The 14436-nt window shown below is 58.4% G+C and overlaps 2 protein-coding genes across 2 annotated transcripts; both read right to left on the minus strand.

Moving 5' to 3' along the window:
• Positions 1-253: 253 nt before the first annotated feature.
• On the minus strand, positions 254-11016 carry UBOX5 (U-box domain containing 5). The gene is made up of 5 exons (XM_032187544.1): positions 10957-11016; positions 5155-5249; positions 2837-4022; positions 1673-1825; positions 254-928 (listed from the first exon to the last, which is right to left on the minus strand). Exons 2-5 carry the CDS (start codon positions 5206-5208, stop codon positions 720-722), a joined length of 1602 nt encoding a protein of 533 aa, XP_032043435.1. The 5' UTR covers positions 5209-5249; positions 10957-11016; the 3' UTR covers positions 254-719.
• Positions 6384-8795, minus strand: FASTKD5 (FAST kinase domains 5). Its single transcript, XM_032187542.1, has one exon. It carries the CDS (start codon positions 8793-8795, stop codon positions 6411-6413), a length of 2385 nt encoding a protein of 794 aa, XP_032043433.1. The 3' UTR covers positions 6384-6410.
• Positions 11017-14436: the final 3420 nt, after the last annotated feature.

Genomic DNA, 14436 nt, shown 5'->3' on the forward strand with positions numbered 1-14436 from the left:
TGAGTAATTTTCCTTTGGCTTTTTCCCGAGCAGCTCGACGAGGAGCAGAGCTCCTCGCAATCTGACAGCTGAGCGGCGGTCCTAAAACCCCGAGGCTGCTTCGAGGGCCCCCAGCTCGCCTCCCCGTCTTGCTCCAGCTTTTTGCAGCCCGATCATTTCTTTGCAGATCAGCTCTGCAAAGAAATTCCCCAGGCGGCGGCGCGAATCGTGAGCGGCGAGGCCAGTTACGAGGCGGGGCGCGGGGCTGCCGTGAGCCATGGTTTTATTAAGGCGTAAATGTCTGCCGGCCACGCCACGGGGACCGAGAGGCGGCGGGTGGAATGCGATGGCTTTTCTACAAGGGGTCCCTACGAGCAGGGGGAGGCGGCGAGCCGCGTGAGCCACCACGAGGACTCAGCTCACCGAGTATTTAAACAGTTTTTAACTCCCCGGGAAGCGAAAACTCCCTGCCCGAAAGGCACCTACGCTACCGGCTGAGCCGCGGGGAGGGCGGCGCTCGGCTCTGTCTAAATACAAGTTCCTCGGTAAAGAAGCTATTTATGGCTTTTGTTACCCTCGGCGCGCTGCTCTGACCCCCCCCCCCCTCAGCTACAATTCCGTGAGCACGAGGAGCCCCAAATCCTCTCGGCGACACCGGGCTGAGCGCAGGCTCTCCAAAGGCCGTCGTCCTCGCGTGGAGCAGCAGGGGCAGCTCCTCGCTTTCTCGCCCTGGCGGCGGGTTAGAAGTGAACCCTCCTGACGTCCTGCGTGGCCACCGAGCGCTTGCAGCTCCCGCACGCCACGGCCGGGGCTTTCTGCTTCTCGGCCAAGCAGGGGCGGCACAGGAGGTGGCCGCAGGGGAGCTGGTAAACGGGCTCCGTCTTGAAGTAGGGCGAGAAGGTTTTGCCGCAGGAGGCGCACCCCTGGCTCTGCCCGTTCCTGCCGTGCTCTGCGAAGGGAAAAAGAGAAGCTGCTGGGTGGCTGTGCTGCTCAGGACCAAGGGAGGTGCTCGTATCTCAGGGCCACAGGGTGGTTTTTGTCTCTCTGCCGTGATCACGGGAAGGCTCTGGCTTGTGGGAGAGGGATTTGTGCCCAGGAGGGGCTGGCTCAAAGCAGCGTTGGCACCGTCGGGCTTTTAATTGAGGGGAGGTGATTGCAGAGCTCTTCACTTCCACTGAGACAATTTTATTGGCCTCCCTTCCTCTGCTCTAGCCCTCGATTTCAAATCGTGTTCCTGTCACTTATGAAGGGCCCGGCTCGCTCAGCGCTCAAATAGCAGCAATTTGAAAGGGGGCAGTCAAAAGCTTAATGGGGAAAAAAAAATTACCAGTGAAAGCTGTGAGACAGCCAGAGCTACTCAGGGAGACGGGCACGGGGAGCTGCACACCCCCAGCCCTGCCTCGGGGCCACTCGCTCAGGGGGAGGAGAGGAAGGCAGCAGAGCGAGTGCCGGCTGGTGGAGGGCCATAAAAAGGCCCTGAGCATCCAGCAGAGCTTCAAAAAAATCATTTGGGGCATGCACACGCAGCCACGGCTGTGATTAGGGCACCTAATCACCAACCTGGTGGATATACACGCGTGTATTCACACCTGCTGGCATTCTGGGTGCAAATTTGGCTTCCTGGCCCCAAAAGACGCCGAGGAGCAGCTCAGCCTCCCCTGTAACCCCGCTCCCGGAGGCGCTGGCCGCTTACCGAGGCCGGAGGCGGCGTTCCACGAGGTGCTGCAGCCCCCCTCGCCCTGCTGCCCCTTCAGCAGCTTGGCCGTGAAGGACGGCATGGAGCTGAGCGCCGAGGTCAAGGCCATGTCCAGGCTCTCCGAGAGTTTTTGCTCGTGGGGGATCGCATCTGCGAAGGGAAGCAGAGGGTTGAGGAGCTTCTCGGCCGGGTGGGGGGGTTACGCCAGCGTTTCGCCCCATTAATTAAGACCTCATTAAGCAAACCTGGTGTCTGCGGGGCTGATTTGCTGAATCCACCTCCCCCGGGGAAGAGCTTGTGCAAAAGAGGAGTGGATTCTAGCAAAAGGCACGGAGGAAAGAGCTGGATGGTTATTAGAGGATAAACCACAGGAGGGAACAGATCTCTGGGGGAGAGGTGTGAGTTCCCTCTGCCTGTCCCCCCCCCGAGATGTCAGGCACCCCCTGAACCCTGCAGGGAGCACCCCGAGCCGTGCACCCCGGGCAGGAGCCGTGCTTCACTCGGCTTTTCGAGGGATTTATCTCAGGGCTGCGCCTCGGGGCTGCTCTTCTGGAGCTTTCCAGCCAGCGGCGCTGCTGCCAGATCTGACACACGCTGAGGGAGGCGAGCAGCGCCCACCTCCTCCTCCTCCAGGCACATCGCACCTCCTGGATGTCTCCTCCAGGGAGCCCGGGGGAAGGTTTGGGATCTGGCTGTGCAGGGAAACGCTCCCAAAGCTCAGCCTCCAGCCCAGGCACAGCCCCACGGGTTTCTTTTCCTGTTAAAGTGCTTTTTTTTTTTGCTGTTGCATGAACAAACTGGGTGCTTGGGCTAAGAGGTGTATAAAATAAAAAGCCAATTTCACATCGAGCTGTGTGTTATGAAAAAACGGTGGCCTCCACCCGGCCGGTGGCTTGAAAGCAAGGAGAAGGGAAGTAAAACCTAACACAGCGATGAGCCTGGAGGGGAGAAAATGTGAGAGAGAACGGGAGCAAACGGCCCCAGGTTGTGCTGGGGAGAGAGGGGGTGGAAATGAGGCGATGAACCCGCTGCCAGGCCGTCTGTCAGCAGCAACACGCGGCAGCCTCGGAGCTCCGCGGGGATCTCAAACCTCCTGACTTAAAAAAAAAAAAAACCAGCCCCGGGGCTGTCAGGCCACAGCGAGGTTAGGGAGCCCGGTACCTGTCGAACAGTCCATGTGGATCAGGTGCGACTCAGTGTCCCCTTTCATTTTTTTCGCACTGTTCTCTGAGGTAGGCGTGAGGAGCGAGTTTGTGGAGGAGAAATAGGGCGGCGGCGCGGGGCTGGGCTCCAGGCAGTCCAATTTCCTCTTCAGGGAAGCCGCGGTCACGCAGGAAGGGACCAGCATCTCGGGGGCGTGCGCCCTGCCCAGCAGGTTGGTGCCGGGGATGCTGTGCTGGAGGAGGAAATGATCGATCCTGGCTTTGAGGGTGGGGTGAGGCAGGGGCTGCGAGTGCTGGCTGAAAGCCACGCCGGTGAAAGGGTCGCTGGGCACCCTGCCCCAAGCCGCCTCGCTCCGGTTGCATTTCTCCAAGGTGCTCTGGTCGATCACCTTCCCGGAGGGCAGGAGCACGGGGAAAGTCATGATCTCCAGGGTGATGGGGTCCAGGAATTCCTCGGGGATGTCCTGCACCACGTCCACCAGCTTGCGGAGGGCCTGCCGCTCGCCGTCGCTGCTCCCCAAGGGCACGCAGTCGCTCTCCATCGGCGTCCAGAGCTCGGGTTTGAGGCCACCGCCACCGCCGCCGCCCCCATCCTGAGCGAGGCACTGCGAGGCCACCTGAAAAACCCCCTCGATCACCTCCTGCGGGCAGGATTTGGCGGGCTGCCCCCACACCTCCAGCCTCTTGATGCAAGGCAGCCCGCCCCCGGCCACGTGGGTGATGCAGAGCTTGAGGTGCGAGACGTTGCTGAGCGAGGAGGGGCCTTTGTTCCACAGCTCTTGCGAGACGGAGCCCGGGTAGGAGCCGACGGTCTCCAGCTGGTGGAAAGGAGGCCTCGGCTTGAAGCCCCGGTGCCCAAACGTCACTTTGCTTTGATTTTTTAAGACTGCTTTGCCCACCAGCGTGAAAGTGTCTTTATCCGACAGGGGCTGACCGGCCAGAGCTGAGAACTGCCCCTCGGAGCTTTTATTGCACGAGGTAGAGGTGTAAACTTCGAGGCCGGAGAAGGTCTGGTAGCCTCCGGAGGAGATGTCGACGTTGATCCTGCAGATCTCGACGTTGAAGGGGAAGGAGATGGTGACGTGGACGGGGGGTTTGATGAAGTACTCGCTGCGGAAGCCACGGTTCCTCCTGGCGAGGTCCTCGGAGATCAGGTTCTCCACTTCGTAACCGTCGGCAGAAATCTGCGTTGCAAGAGAAAAATGAACTTAAGACAAAGCAAGAAAATTAAAAAAAAGAAATTATTCTCATAAGGACTTATTCTTAAGTCAGCAAAGCAGGAACCCTGGCTGTGGTTTCACGTGTAGCTGGGATGAGAGAGGAGATCCAGCCCCATCTCTGCCCCCTCTGCTGCGTGGCCACTGGCTTGCAGAGCCGATTTCACTTGCTGTAGGAGCGGAAAGCCGTGGCTGGGTCGTGGTTTCGGCTGGGTGGGTGAATTAACAAGGCCTGGAGGGGTTTGGAGAGCTGGGAGCAGGGCGCTGGGGAAACGGGAACCTTCCCTCTGTCCACTGGTGAGATGTGTCAGCTCCTCCTGCCCCGTGAGGGCGTTCTCTGAACCTTACCCACCACTCGTTTACCCAAAAAAGAGACTTAAAGAGGGAGAATTGCTACTCAAAAGTGGCTTTTTAACTAAAAAAAGGAGGTGGCAGCCGAGAGATTCTGATGATGCTGAGCAAAAACTTGCGGGTTCTGATCAGAGCACCTCCAACAAACATCGCCAAGAGCCGCACGCTCAACTGGACGAGGGGGAAGCGGCAATCTTGCGGGGAAAAAACACATCGAGAGTCAAAGCACGCGCACCTGGAGGCACATAACATCGCCTCGTTATGAGATCCTGCGAAACGAGGGCGCTTCCCCCTCCGCTAATTGGCGTGCGCCACGTTGGAGCACTCGCGGAAGGCCACACGGTGTTCCGACACCGAGCAGCAGCGCTGCCGTTAATTAATCCGAGCACGGAAAGGGCAAAGCAAGTTTTGAAGAGCAGCGTGGGCCCGCTGGGAAATCTCCCCCGGCTGAATTTTTCCGAGCCCCGAGCCTCCCGGCTCCGTTTTCCCTCCGTGCGAGATGCAGGATCCCAAAGCAGGCGGCGGCTCCCGCGTTCAGATCCCTCTCTGGGCTGCCCAGATCTTACCAAAAAACGGGAATTTGTACGAGCTGCCCTTGTTGTGCCTTCTCAGGAAAGCCCGGCAGGCTGGAATAATTAGCCAGCCTGCTAATTATCACCAGTAAGCAGCAAAAAAGCCTCCCCAGGCATGTCAAGGCAATTCCACCTAGCCCCCCACCCCCCGAACCCCCCCCGTTTTTACATTTTACCTTGTTGCAGTGAATTCGGGGCTTGAACTGGGGGAGGCAGACGTTTATCACCATCTTTGCAGCCGGAGAGGGCTCACTCTGGGCATCAGATTCAGCTTTGAAAAGAAAAAAAATAAAAAAGAAGGCAAAATAAGTGAACATCGGTGAAAAGCTCTCGTGTAAGACACCGCGCAGGTGCCACGTGCTGGCTTTGGACCAAAATCTTCATTTTTGTGCCCATTTTCTCCCCACGTGCTGCATCCTTGTGCTGCCTGCAGAGGTTTGGGGCAGGACCCGCGTGGCCGGGACGTGGTGCTGTCTGCGGGGGGGTTTCCATCAGCTTCTGAACCCCCCTGACCCCTGGCAGTGGGAGTGAGAGCTGAGGTTTTTGTTCCAGGCGCTGGGAGAATGAAAATTGCTTTTGGGTTCGTTCTGCCCCCGCTGCCTCGCGGGTTCCTTCAGTTCCTTTTAGCCCTGAGGTACCCACACAGCAGCCCGCGCTGTTCCCTTTCCTGGAACGCCCCGAGATGTCCCTCAGCCCCGTTTCTGATCCCGTCACCTTCCTGGGCTGCGATCCTCTCCCCCTCAGCGGCCACCCGGGAAAGCTCCTAAAGCCCGAGGCCGTTACCGAGGTCGTGGCCTCCGTCCTTATCCCTTTCCAAGCCTTTAATCACCTCTGGCAATTAGCTCCTCGAGGCAATTAGTGGTTAGAGGGTGAAACCAGCAGCCTCCAGAGCTGGGACATGCCACCCCGTGGGGACACCGCCCCGAGCAGAGGCTCCAGCAGCAGGACTTGAGTCCCCTCAGCACAAAACTCACACTTTGGGGTCACAGCGCCCCAATTCTCAGCACCAGCCTCCATCCCACTGCTCGTTTCCCACCCTCTGCCCCATTAATTTGCTTATTTCTCCTAAAGGAAGAGCTCAGCCTGCCCGGCAGCCCTAACTGAGCGGTGCTGGAAAGGGGACGCGCGTCTTCCTGACCCCAATCCCCTAAAAACCACCCCAATTTTTTCCCCCAAAACCCCAAGGGCAGCGACACGGCCCCGCTCTCCGAGCAAAACCCACCCGAACTCATTCAGGGCAGAGAAAACAAAGCAATTAGAGAGAGAAATGAACACGAGAGGAGGTTTTATTCGCCACGGAAGCATTTGAGGTTTGCTGGAGCACGGCAGAGCAGAACGAGCGGACGCGCCAAGGCAGCCTCAGCTCCCGAAACGGCTGCCAAAAACGTAACAGAAGCCCGGGGGAGGGATTTAAATCAGGAGGGACACGGCGCTAGGGAGCCCCGCGGAGCAGCGCGGGGTCAAATACTTTGTAGTGGAGGTAGCTGAGCTTCTCCGAGCGCGTGCGTTTGAGCAGGGGGAACCACTCCCAGAAGGGAAGCTCCAGCACCACGTAGCCCAGCAGCCGCAGCTGCCGCCTCTTCAATCGGTGCAGCCCCAGCAGCCGCTTGGAGAGGTAGCAGTAGTGGTTTCGGTTGGACACCTGGATGGCCAGCTTCACCCTCCCAGGCTGCTGGGGCGGAGCGGGAGAGCTGGAGGCATCCACGAAGCCCCCTGGGGGGGGTGAAACGTGTAAAGAGGTGCTTACGGGACCAGATCTGCCTGAAAATGGGGTTTGTGGGGCTTGTTTTTCCCCCCTCGGCTCCCAACCAGGAGCTGTGGCTTCGTTTTCCGCTCCCCGCCGAGGCTGGCTGCTCCCTTTCCCCTTCAGGAGCTGAGCCATCAGGTCGTCCGTCAGGCTGACCCCGATGTCTCGCAGTTCCCTCCCCGCTGAGTCCTTTAGGTTGAAGGGGACGGGGCGGCCGTCGGCGGCCAGGTGCACCTCCAGGTCGGCCGAGCGGGTGTGGGGCAGGATCATGTGGCTCTTGACGTACTCGGGGCCGCCCAGCACGCTCTCCAGCAGGCTCACGGCTTCCACCATCTCGGGCCTGACGAAGATTTCCTGCTGGGCGAAAGCCAAAACCAGCTGGGTCACCTCCTGGGAGAGCTGAGGGCTGAGGCGGCTGCCTCGGTAAGCCGGGCACTCGATTTCCACGCTCCTGCCGAGGGTGAAGAGATCCTTCCCCAGCTCGTATTTACTGTTTCTGGTTTTCTGGACGAAATCCTCGCTCAGAGCATAATCAATCAGCTCCTCGGGGAAGCGCCCGACGAAAGCCAGGCCGAGCAGGCCGGTGAGGAGGTGCTCAGGGAACCTGTCGAACTCCCGCAGTTTCCTGCGGGTGTGCTGGATCAGGCTGGAGTAAAACTCCTCCTCGTTCGGGGGCTCGTAATCCAAGCAGCCGAAGGACCAGAGGAACTTGGCGGCGTCCTTGCTGCGGCAGTAGGCCACCTTGGAGGGCAGCGCAGCGGCCACGGCGGCCAGCACGGCCTCGTCGTAGTAGTGCAAGGAGGAGCAGGTGAGGGCGACGTGCATGAGGCCCTGGACGTTGGTGGCGGGGATTCGGGGTGGGATCACCTTCCCCAGCTCCCTGAGGAGGGGCAGGTGATCCAGGCGGGCGTAACGCAGCAGTTTGAGGACGTTGACCAAAGCGTAGGTGCTCATCTCCTCCAGCTCCGGCGTCACCCGCTCCGCGATCCTCCTCACCAGGCGCTCGGGGACGGCGCTGAGGGATTTGAAGAGCCCCAAGCTGATGGCTCCCACCTCCTCCAGCGTGCAGGCGTCCAGGTGCTTCCAAATAACGCCCTCCAGCTTCTCCACCAGCTCCGGGGGGGCCCTCCTGCCTTCGCCGATGATGTAAAGGAGCTGGACGAGCTGGGGCAAGGCCAGATCCTTGCAGCTCCTGGCGGCGTAGCTGAAGAGGATGGCGAGGTAGGAGGGCACGGCGCGCTGCAGGCAGCGCCAGCAGTCGGCCACCAGCAGCAGCTGCTCCAAGCTCATGGCCCAGGCGCGGCGGCAGAAATCGCGCTCGCAGGCGGCCAGGAGGGGGTGAGCGGGCGGGACGCCCAGGCGGACGCAAGCCTTCAAAATTTCGACGAGCTGCGGGGTGGCAAAGCTCTGGATTTGCTCAACAACGCAGCGGGACAAGGCGTCGAAGCCGGGCTCAGCCAGCAGCGCGGCGCGGCGCTCCTCAGGGAGGCGGCTGAGCTTGTGGAAACACTCGGTGATAGTTTCGGGGTCCTGGCTGCCCCTCTGAGCGGTCACGCCGAGCAGAATCGCCTCGGCTTCTTCCCCAGGGAGGGTCTCGAGCGGCTCGAACCTGTCGTAGCAAAGGGATTTGTACTCGGGGCGCCCCCGCTGGAACACGCGCGGGTCCTCCTTGGAGTCGTGCAGCTCGCTCTGCTCCTTCTCCACCTCCTGCTTGGCCCGGAGCGGGGTTTTCTTCCTGTGGAGGGGCTTGGCCAGGGCATTTCTGGCGGGTGGCAGAAGCTGGGAGGAGGCAGCAGGGACAGCAGAGCTGCTGGGAGCGTCCCCAAAAGCCTGGAGGCTGCTCCCGGCCTTGCTCCTGGCGTAGGCAGCGGGGTTGTGCAGCACCCTGTAGCCCGGCGGGGTCAGCAGCTGGATGACGGCGCCTTTTTTTGGGTTCTCCTCCTCCTCCTCTTCCTCCTCCTTCCTCCTTCCGCCTCCCTCCTCGGCTTTGCAGGGGGCTGACGAAGTCAGGAGGGCGGCGGTCACCCTGCTCAGCCTCGGGAAGCGTCGGCGGACGAGCACCGTGGCCATGGCTCGCAGCTCAGCCGGGCTCTGAACCGCTCACGGGTACTGCAAAAAGGGCAGACGGAGAAGTCAGCGGCTTCCAGCGGGCACCGAGCACTTTGGCACCAGTTCCTGTCGGCCACCAGGAGCCGGGTGACTCCAAGGATTCCCCCACGGGGCTGTAGGGCAGCAGGAGGCACCCCGAGACTCTAAATCAGCAGGTGGGCACCAGCAGCTACAAGGAATCTGGTAGAAATTGTGGGATTTCAGGAAAAAATCCTCTTTGTAAGAGAGCCCAGCTGCTTTTCTTTCATTTTAAGCCATGAGAACACGTTTCTGTGAGACAGGGGCAGCTTCAGGAGGGTTTCTGTACTGAAATGAGGCGCTCTGCTGCATCAAGCAGCGCCCACAGGGCTGTGGAAATACCCACGGCTGCTCTGCCGCTGGGTAAGGGGCACCCAGAAGGAGAAACGTGGAGCAAAGCAGGGGAAAAAAAAACACCACAAATCACCTCAAGCCGCGAGAACTCGGAGAAAAGCTTCACCCTCCGGGCACGGGAGCCAGCTGCGGGGAGCGGGGAGGCTGGAAATGCCTCCCCAGCTCCCTCCTGAGCCAGCCGCAGCCGAAAGGGCGAGGATGAGACATTTGTCAGGAGCCGAGCTCCGCGCTGCCAGCCCGCTCCGGCTGCCAGAGGAGCCCGTTCGCCACCAGTCAGATGCTGAGGGTGGAAAAAAACAGCCCCGGGTCAGCGCTGCGTGCTGCACGCCCTCGTCTCACCGCGTGTGGCCAGCCCCGGGGTGTGTTGGAGCGGGCAGCGCCAGCCTCCTCCTCCTTGTTGCTGCTCCCTCGGCACGCAGGACATCGGGTAAAAGGAGAAGCAGAGCCTGGGAGAGCCACAGCAACGCAAAACCTGTGGAATTCTGCTCTCCTGATGCGTGTGTGGGGGGATAAAGCCTTTATAAGCCTCTCTGCAGGCTGCTCCCTCGCCGGGTGGTTTGACTTCTGCCTCAATGTGGCTTTGCTGCTGGCTGAGGGCAGGATCTGGGCACGGAATTGGGGAAAAAAAGAGCGTGGGAAGGTGGGAAGGGCCCCGTTCAGCTCATACAAACGGCTGCTTGTGTTTAATTCCCCCCCCTGCTGGCTGTCACGGCCAGCTGGAGCTGCCCACAAGCAGCACGACGCCGTCCTCCTGCGCCTGGAGCCCGGCACAGGCTGGGATCCCCTGGCTGGGGAGGGAGATCCCGAGCCCTGCAGCACCTCCAGCTCCCCCAGCCCCTCGTGGGGGGGCTGCAGGACTCATTTTGGATGAGGTGGGGTTTATCTAACCGAGGATTTCTGCCCTGACTCAGTTCTGCACTCCCTCTGCTCATTTTGCTGTCACTGAGGGGCAGGCAAGCAGCACCCAGAGACACAACACTCCTCTAAAACACGTCCTGTGCGCTGCAGGGAGCTGCTCTGAGCCCACCTACAGCTCCCTGCTGCTCCCCAAACACCCCTCACGGGACCACCAGCCCCGCTTCGGAGGCAGGGAACCAACCTCCTGCTGGCTGCACCCTGCAGGCGAGCAGCACCCGCTGCTGGGGGCGCACCCACACAGCTGCGTTAAGCTCTGGGACACCTTTGGGAAGACATTCTGCACGGAGAACGTTTCTGCAGGGAGAACATTGCTTTTATCTCCTGTTCTGCAGCAGGAGCACGGCGGGATGAGGCTGGCAGGGCCGTGACACGTCCAGCACCTTAGAAAAAACACGTGAGGTCGTTTTGTGTGTGGCTTTCACCCATCTCCACGCCTAAATCTCGGTGTTTCGAGCCCCTGCAGCTCTCCTCACGCCCTCACTGCCCAGTTTCCCCCTCCTGCACCCGCTTTTTCTCCTGACGCCGCGCTCCTCTTCTTCGGTTAGATGGATCCGGGCTCCTTCACGTCTCCGCGCAGAGCTTGCTTCAAATAAAACCCCTCCTCACAGCACAATTAACGCTGCGAGACCTTAACGAGGCCCAAGCTCCAGGCCCAGCCCCCCCTGAGCACCCCCCAAGGCCGGGGCCGCCCCCTCCCCGTCCCCCCGTCCCCACCCCTGACAGAAATATCTCCTCATTTCCTCCCCCAGCACCTCCCCGGGCACTAATTACCCGTTTCTGTCATTAATTACCCGTCATTAATTACCCGCCCCCCCTCACCCCCCCCGCTCACCGGGCCCGGCGCTGCCGCAGCCGCCGCCGCCGCCCGCCTCCGCCGCCGCTTCCGGGTGGCCGCTGGTGACGCACTTCCGGCCTACGGGAGCCGAGCGGGAAATGGAGGGGGGGGGGAAGGGAGTGAGGCCGGTAGGGGGCGTGAGGGTAGAGTCACGTGGGGTGGGGTGGGGGTCACGTGACGGGGTCCTGCGCGGCCTCGGGGTGGGGGGGGCGCCGCCATGTTGGGGAGGGCTGAAGGGGTGGGAGGAGAAAAGCACAAAATCACGAAAAATCAGAAAAAATCACAAAAAAATCACAAAAAAAAAATCACCAAAAGAAACACAAAAAAAACCCACAACAAAATCACAAAAATTCACCCAAAAAAACACAGAAAATCACAAAAAATCACAAAAAATCACAAAAAAATCACAAAAAATCACCCAAAAAATCACCCAAAAAATCACAAAAAAATCACAAAAATCACAAAAAAAAATCACACACACACAAAAAAAAATTACACCATTGGGAACACCCCGAGTTCAAAGAATCACAAAATTATTAAGGGGGGAGAAGCCCTCCCACATCATCTGCTCCAACCAGCCCCCTACACCTAACCCACGTCCCCAAGCACCTTCCCTCAAACACCCCCAGGGATGGGGACGCCGCCCCCTCCCTGTCACCCCGTCCCCATCCCAACCGCTCTTTCTGACAGAAATGTCTCCTCATTTCCCCCCTGAACCTCCCCTGGCACAACCTGAGGCCATTCCAGAATCTCAGAATCACAGAATTTTCTAGGTTGGAAGAGACCTCAAGATCATCGAGTCCAACCTCTGACCTAACGCTAGCAGTCCCCACTAAACCATATCCCTAAGCTCTACATCTAAACGTCTTTTAAAGACTTCCAGGGATGGTGACTCCACCACTTCCCTGGGCAGCCTGTTCCAATGCCTCACAACCCTTTCAGTGAAGAAGTTCTTCCTAACATCTAACCTAAAAGTCCCCTGGCTCAACTTAAGCCCATTCCCCCTCGTCCTGTCACCAGGCACGTGGGAGAACAGACCAACCCCCACCTCGCTACAGCCTCCCTTGAGGTACCCATAGAGAGCGATAAGGTTGCCCCTGAGCCTCCTCTTCTCCAGGCTGAACAAGCCCAGCTCCCTCAGCCGCTCCTCGTAGGACTTGTTCTCCAGGCCCCTCACCAGCTTCGTCGCCCTTCTCTGCACCCGCTCAAGCACCTCGATGTCCTTCTTGTAGCGAGGGGCCCAAAACTGAACACAGTATCACCATTACCTGTGAGAAGAGGCCGCCCCTCATCTTTAGCCCCAGAATCCCAGATATCATTATATATCAGTGTTTTATATCAGTGTTCCCACCATGCTCCCGTTAGGGCTGTGAGGAGGCTGTGAATCACCTCGTATGGCAGCGCTGCTGTGTCCAAGATGTGGGTTTCCCTCGTGGGGCCATCTCCAGCACCATTCCCCGTGTCCCTCCCAAAATCCCCAGTAATTTTCCTCCTTCTCCCACCCTCACGCAACACAACCAGGCAAGCACGCAGTCAGGTTTTTAAAAGGGGCCTTTCTCCGTTTTATTTTGCCCAATAAAAATCCTTCACAGTCAAGATAGAGATAGGAGAGTGAGAGATACGTATACATATAGATCTTCATATATATTTATATATATACATACCTCTGTACAGATATCTATATATATATTCACCGTAGAAAATCGCGAAGGCAGTAGCTCTTCACATCTTTATAACCCCATGGAAACATACAACAGACTAGCAGTAGATTGTGAAATGTGGTAGAGTTGTAACAAGAATTCCCTAAACGGATACACCTTTGCTGTACAAAAATCCCAGAATGCTGCATTTTCTCTCTTTATTTTTCAACCTCTTTTTGTTAAATACACCGACCAGAGGCAAGGTCGAGACAACAGTGTTTGAAAGTGACTGGTGGACAGGAGACACACCCAACCTTATGGAGTTCTTTTTTTAAATATTTTATTTTTTATTTTTTTTTTAAAGTATATTTATATAGATATATATAATTTTTTTTCTTCTTTTTTTTTTTCTTCTTTTCTTTTTTTTTTTTTTTTCCAAGAAAAAAAACGCAGTTCGGAGAACCAGCAACAGTCAACGCAGAACGAACAGTAACAGAGTCGAGTTCAGAACACTTCTGGTTTGAATTCACAGTAAGAGCAGAGAGAGAAGAGAGAGAGACCGAGGCTTCGAGAAACGAACAGAGGAGAGAAAGCACGAGCCTGGGGTCGAATTTACAGTCGGGCGGGTCCAAAATGTTGGACGAAGGGGTCTGATGTGGATATCCTACAAACACACAGAGCCTGGGAAGCTCTGGCTGCTCCCCTGCGGGGCTTTTATTGCTGGTGAGATCAGACAACGGGCTTGCTCGGGGCGCCAGCCGGCCCAACCTGATGTCCCTCCATCAGGGAGCTGGGTTTTGGGGCGTACTGATGGGCTGGAGAAGAGACGTGGAGACGGGTAACGAAGCAACGTGTATTTATTTCGGATGAGGAAACCCTCACAACCATCCTGCCCAGTGCAAGGCGAAGGCCGAGAGAGGGTCCGGACGGGCTGCCTCTCAGCTCACAGCATTTACCAGGTCCGAATGAGTGCAAACAAAGACACCTCGGAGGAGACCTAGCCCTGGGCCGGGCTCTGCGGGGACTCCACTGCGTGGAAAAAGACTGCATAGACGCGTCTGGGGTTGTGCAGCATTTTGGCACTGGGCGTGGAGCTCCCTCTGGGCACATTTGTTCCCTTCGGCCACTGGAAGGGCACCCACGTGCCACCACGGGCACCTTCTCCTCCAGGAGGGCTCCTCGGTCTCCCGTGGGTGCCTGGCTGTCACCAAATGTGACTTTATGAGCTCAGGCACCCCTGGGGACCTGGTGGCAGTGAGCTGGTGGAGGAGACCCGCTGCGGGCAGGCAGTGACAGTCCCGGGATGGGCACCAAAGGAGGATGGAGCACACGTCCCGGGGACACAGACTGCCTGCATGCTGCACCTGGGCACCTCCAGGCTCTCTGGACACACGGGCACCACCAAACTCAAATCATTGGTGGTTATTTGGATCCAGAGCTGGCCTCACATCCCTTTCTGACAGAGGAGAGCCCAGAGCCAGAGTTACGAAGGTATTCAAAGCAACGTTGGCTTGCCTGCAGGCATCGGAGTTGGGAAGTCCCTTTTAAATCTCGCTAGAAAAACCTATTGCTTCGTGACAGAAAGCAGAGGCTTTCTGCCTGAGAAAACAGATCTGGAGGAGAGCCCCGAACGCACAACCCTGTGTGCCGGGGGTTGCTCCAGATCCAACGCGATCCCCTTCGTTGGGTGAACCTAGGAAGAAGCTTATCCCAAAAGTGCAGAGGCTCAGCTCTGGTTTTGCTGACGGCTGCATCCTATTGGGAAGCCTGAAACCAGCTGGATGTGATCCCAACGCCTCGGTGCCCCGCAGGGACCAGGAGGCACAGGAGCTGTGTG

Source organism: Aythya fuligula, chromosome 4, assembly GCF_009819795.1.
Source record: "Aythya fuligula isolate bAytFul2 chromosome 4, bAytFul2.pri, whole genome shotgun sequence".
NCBI classification, from domain to species: domain Eukaryota; kingdom Metazoa; phylum Chordata; class Aves; order Anseriformes; family Anatidae; genus Aythya; species Aythya fuligula.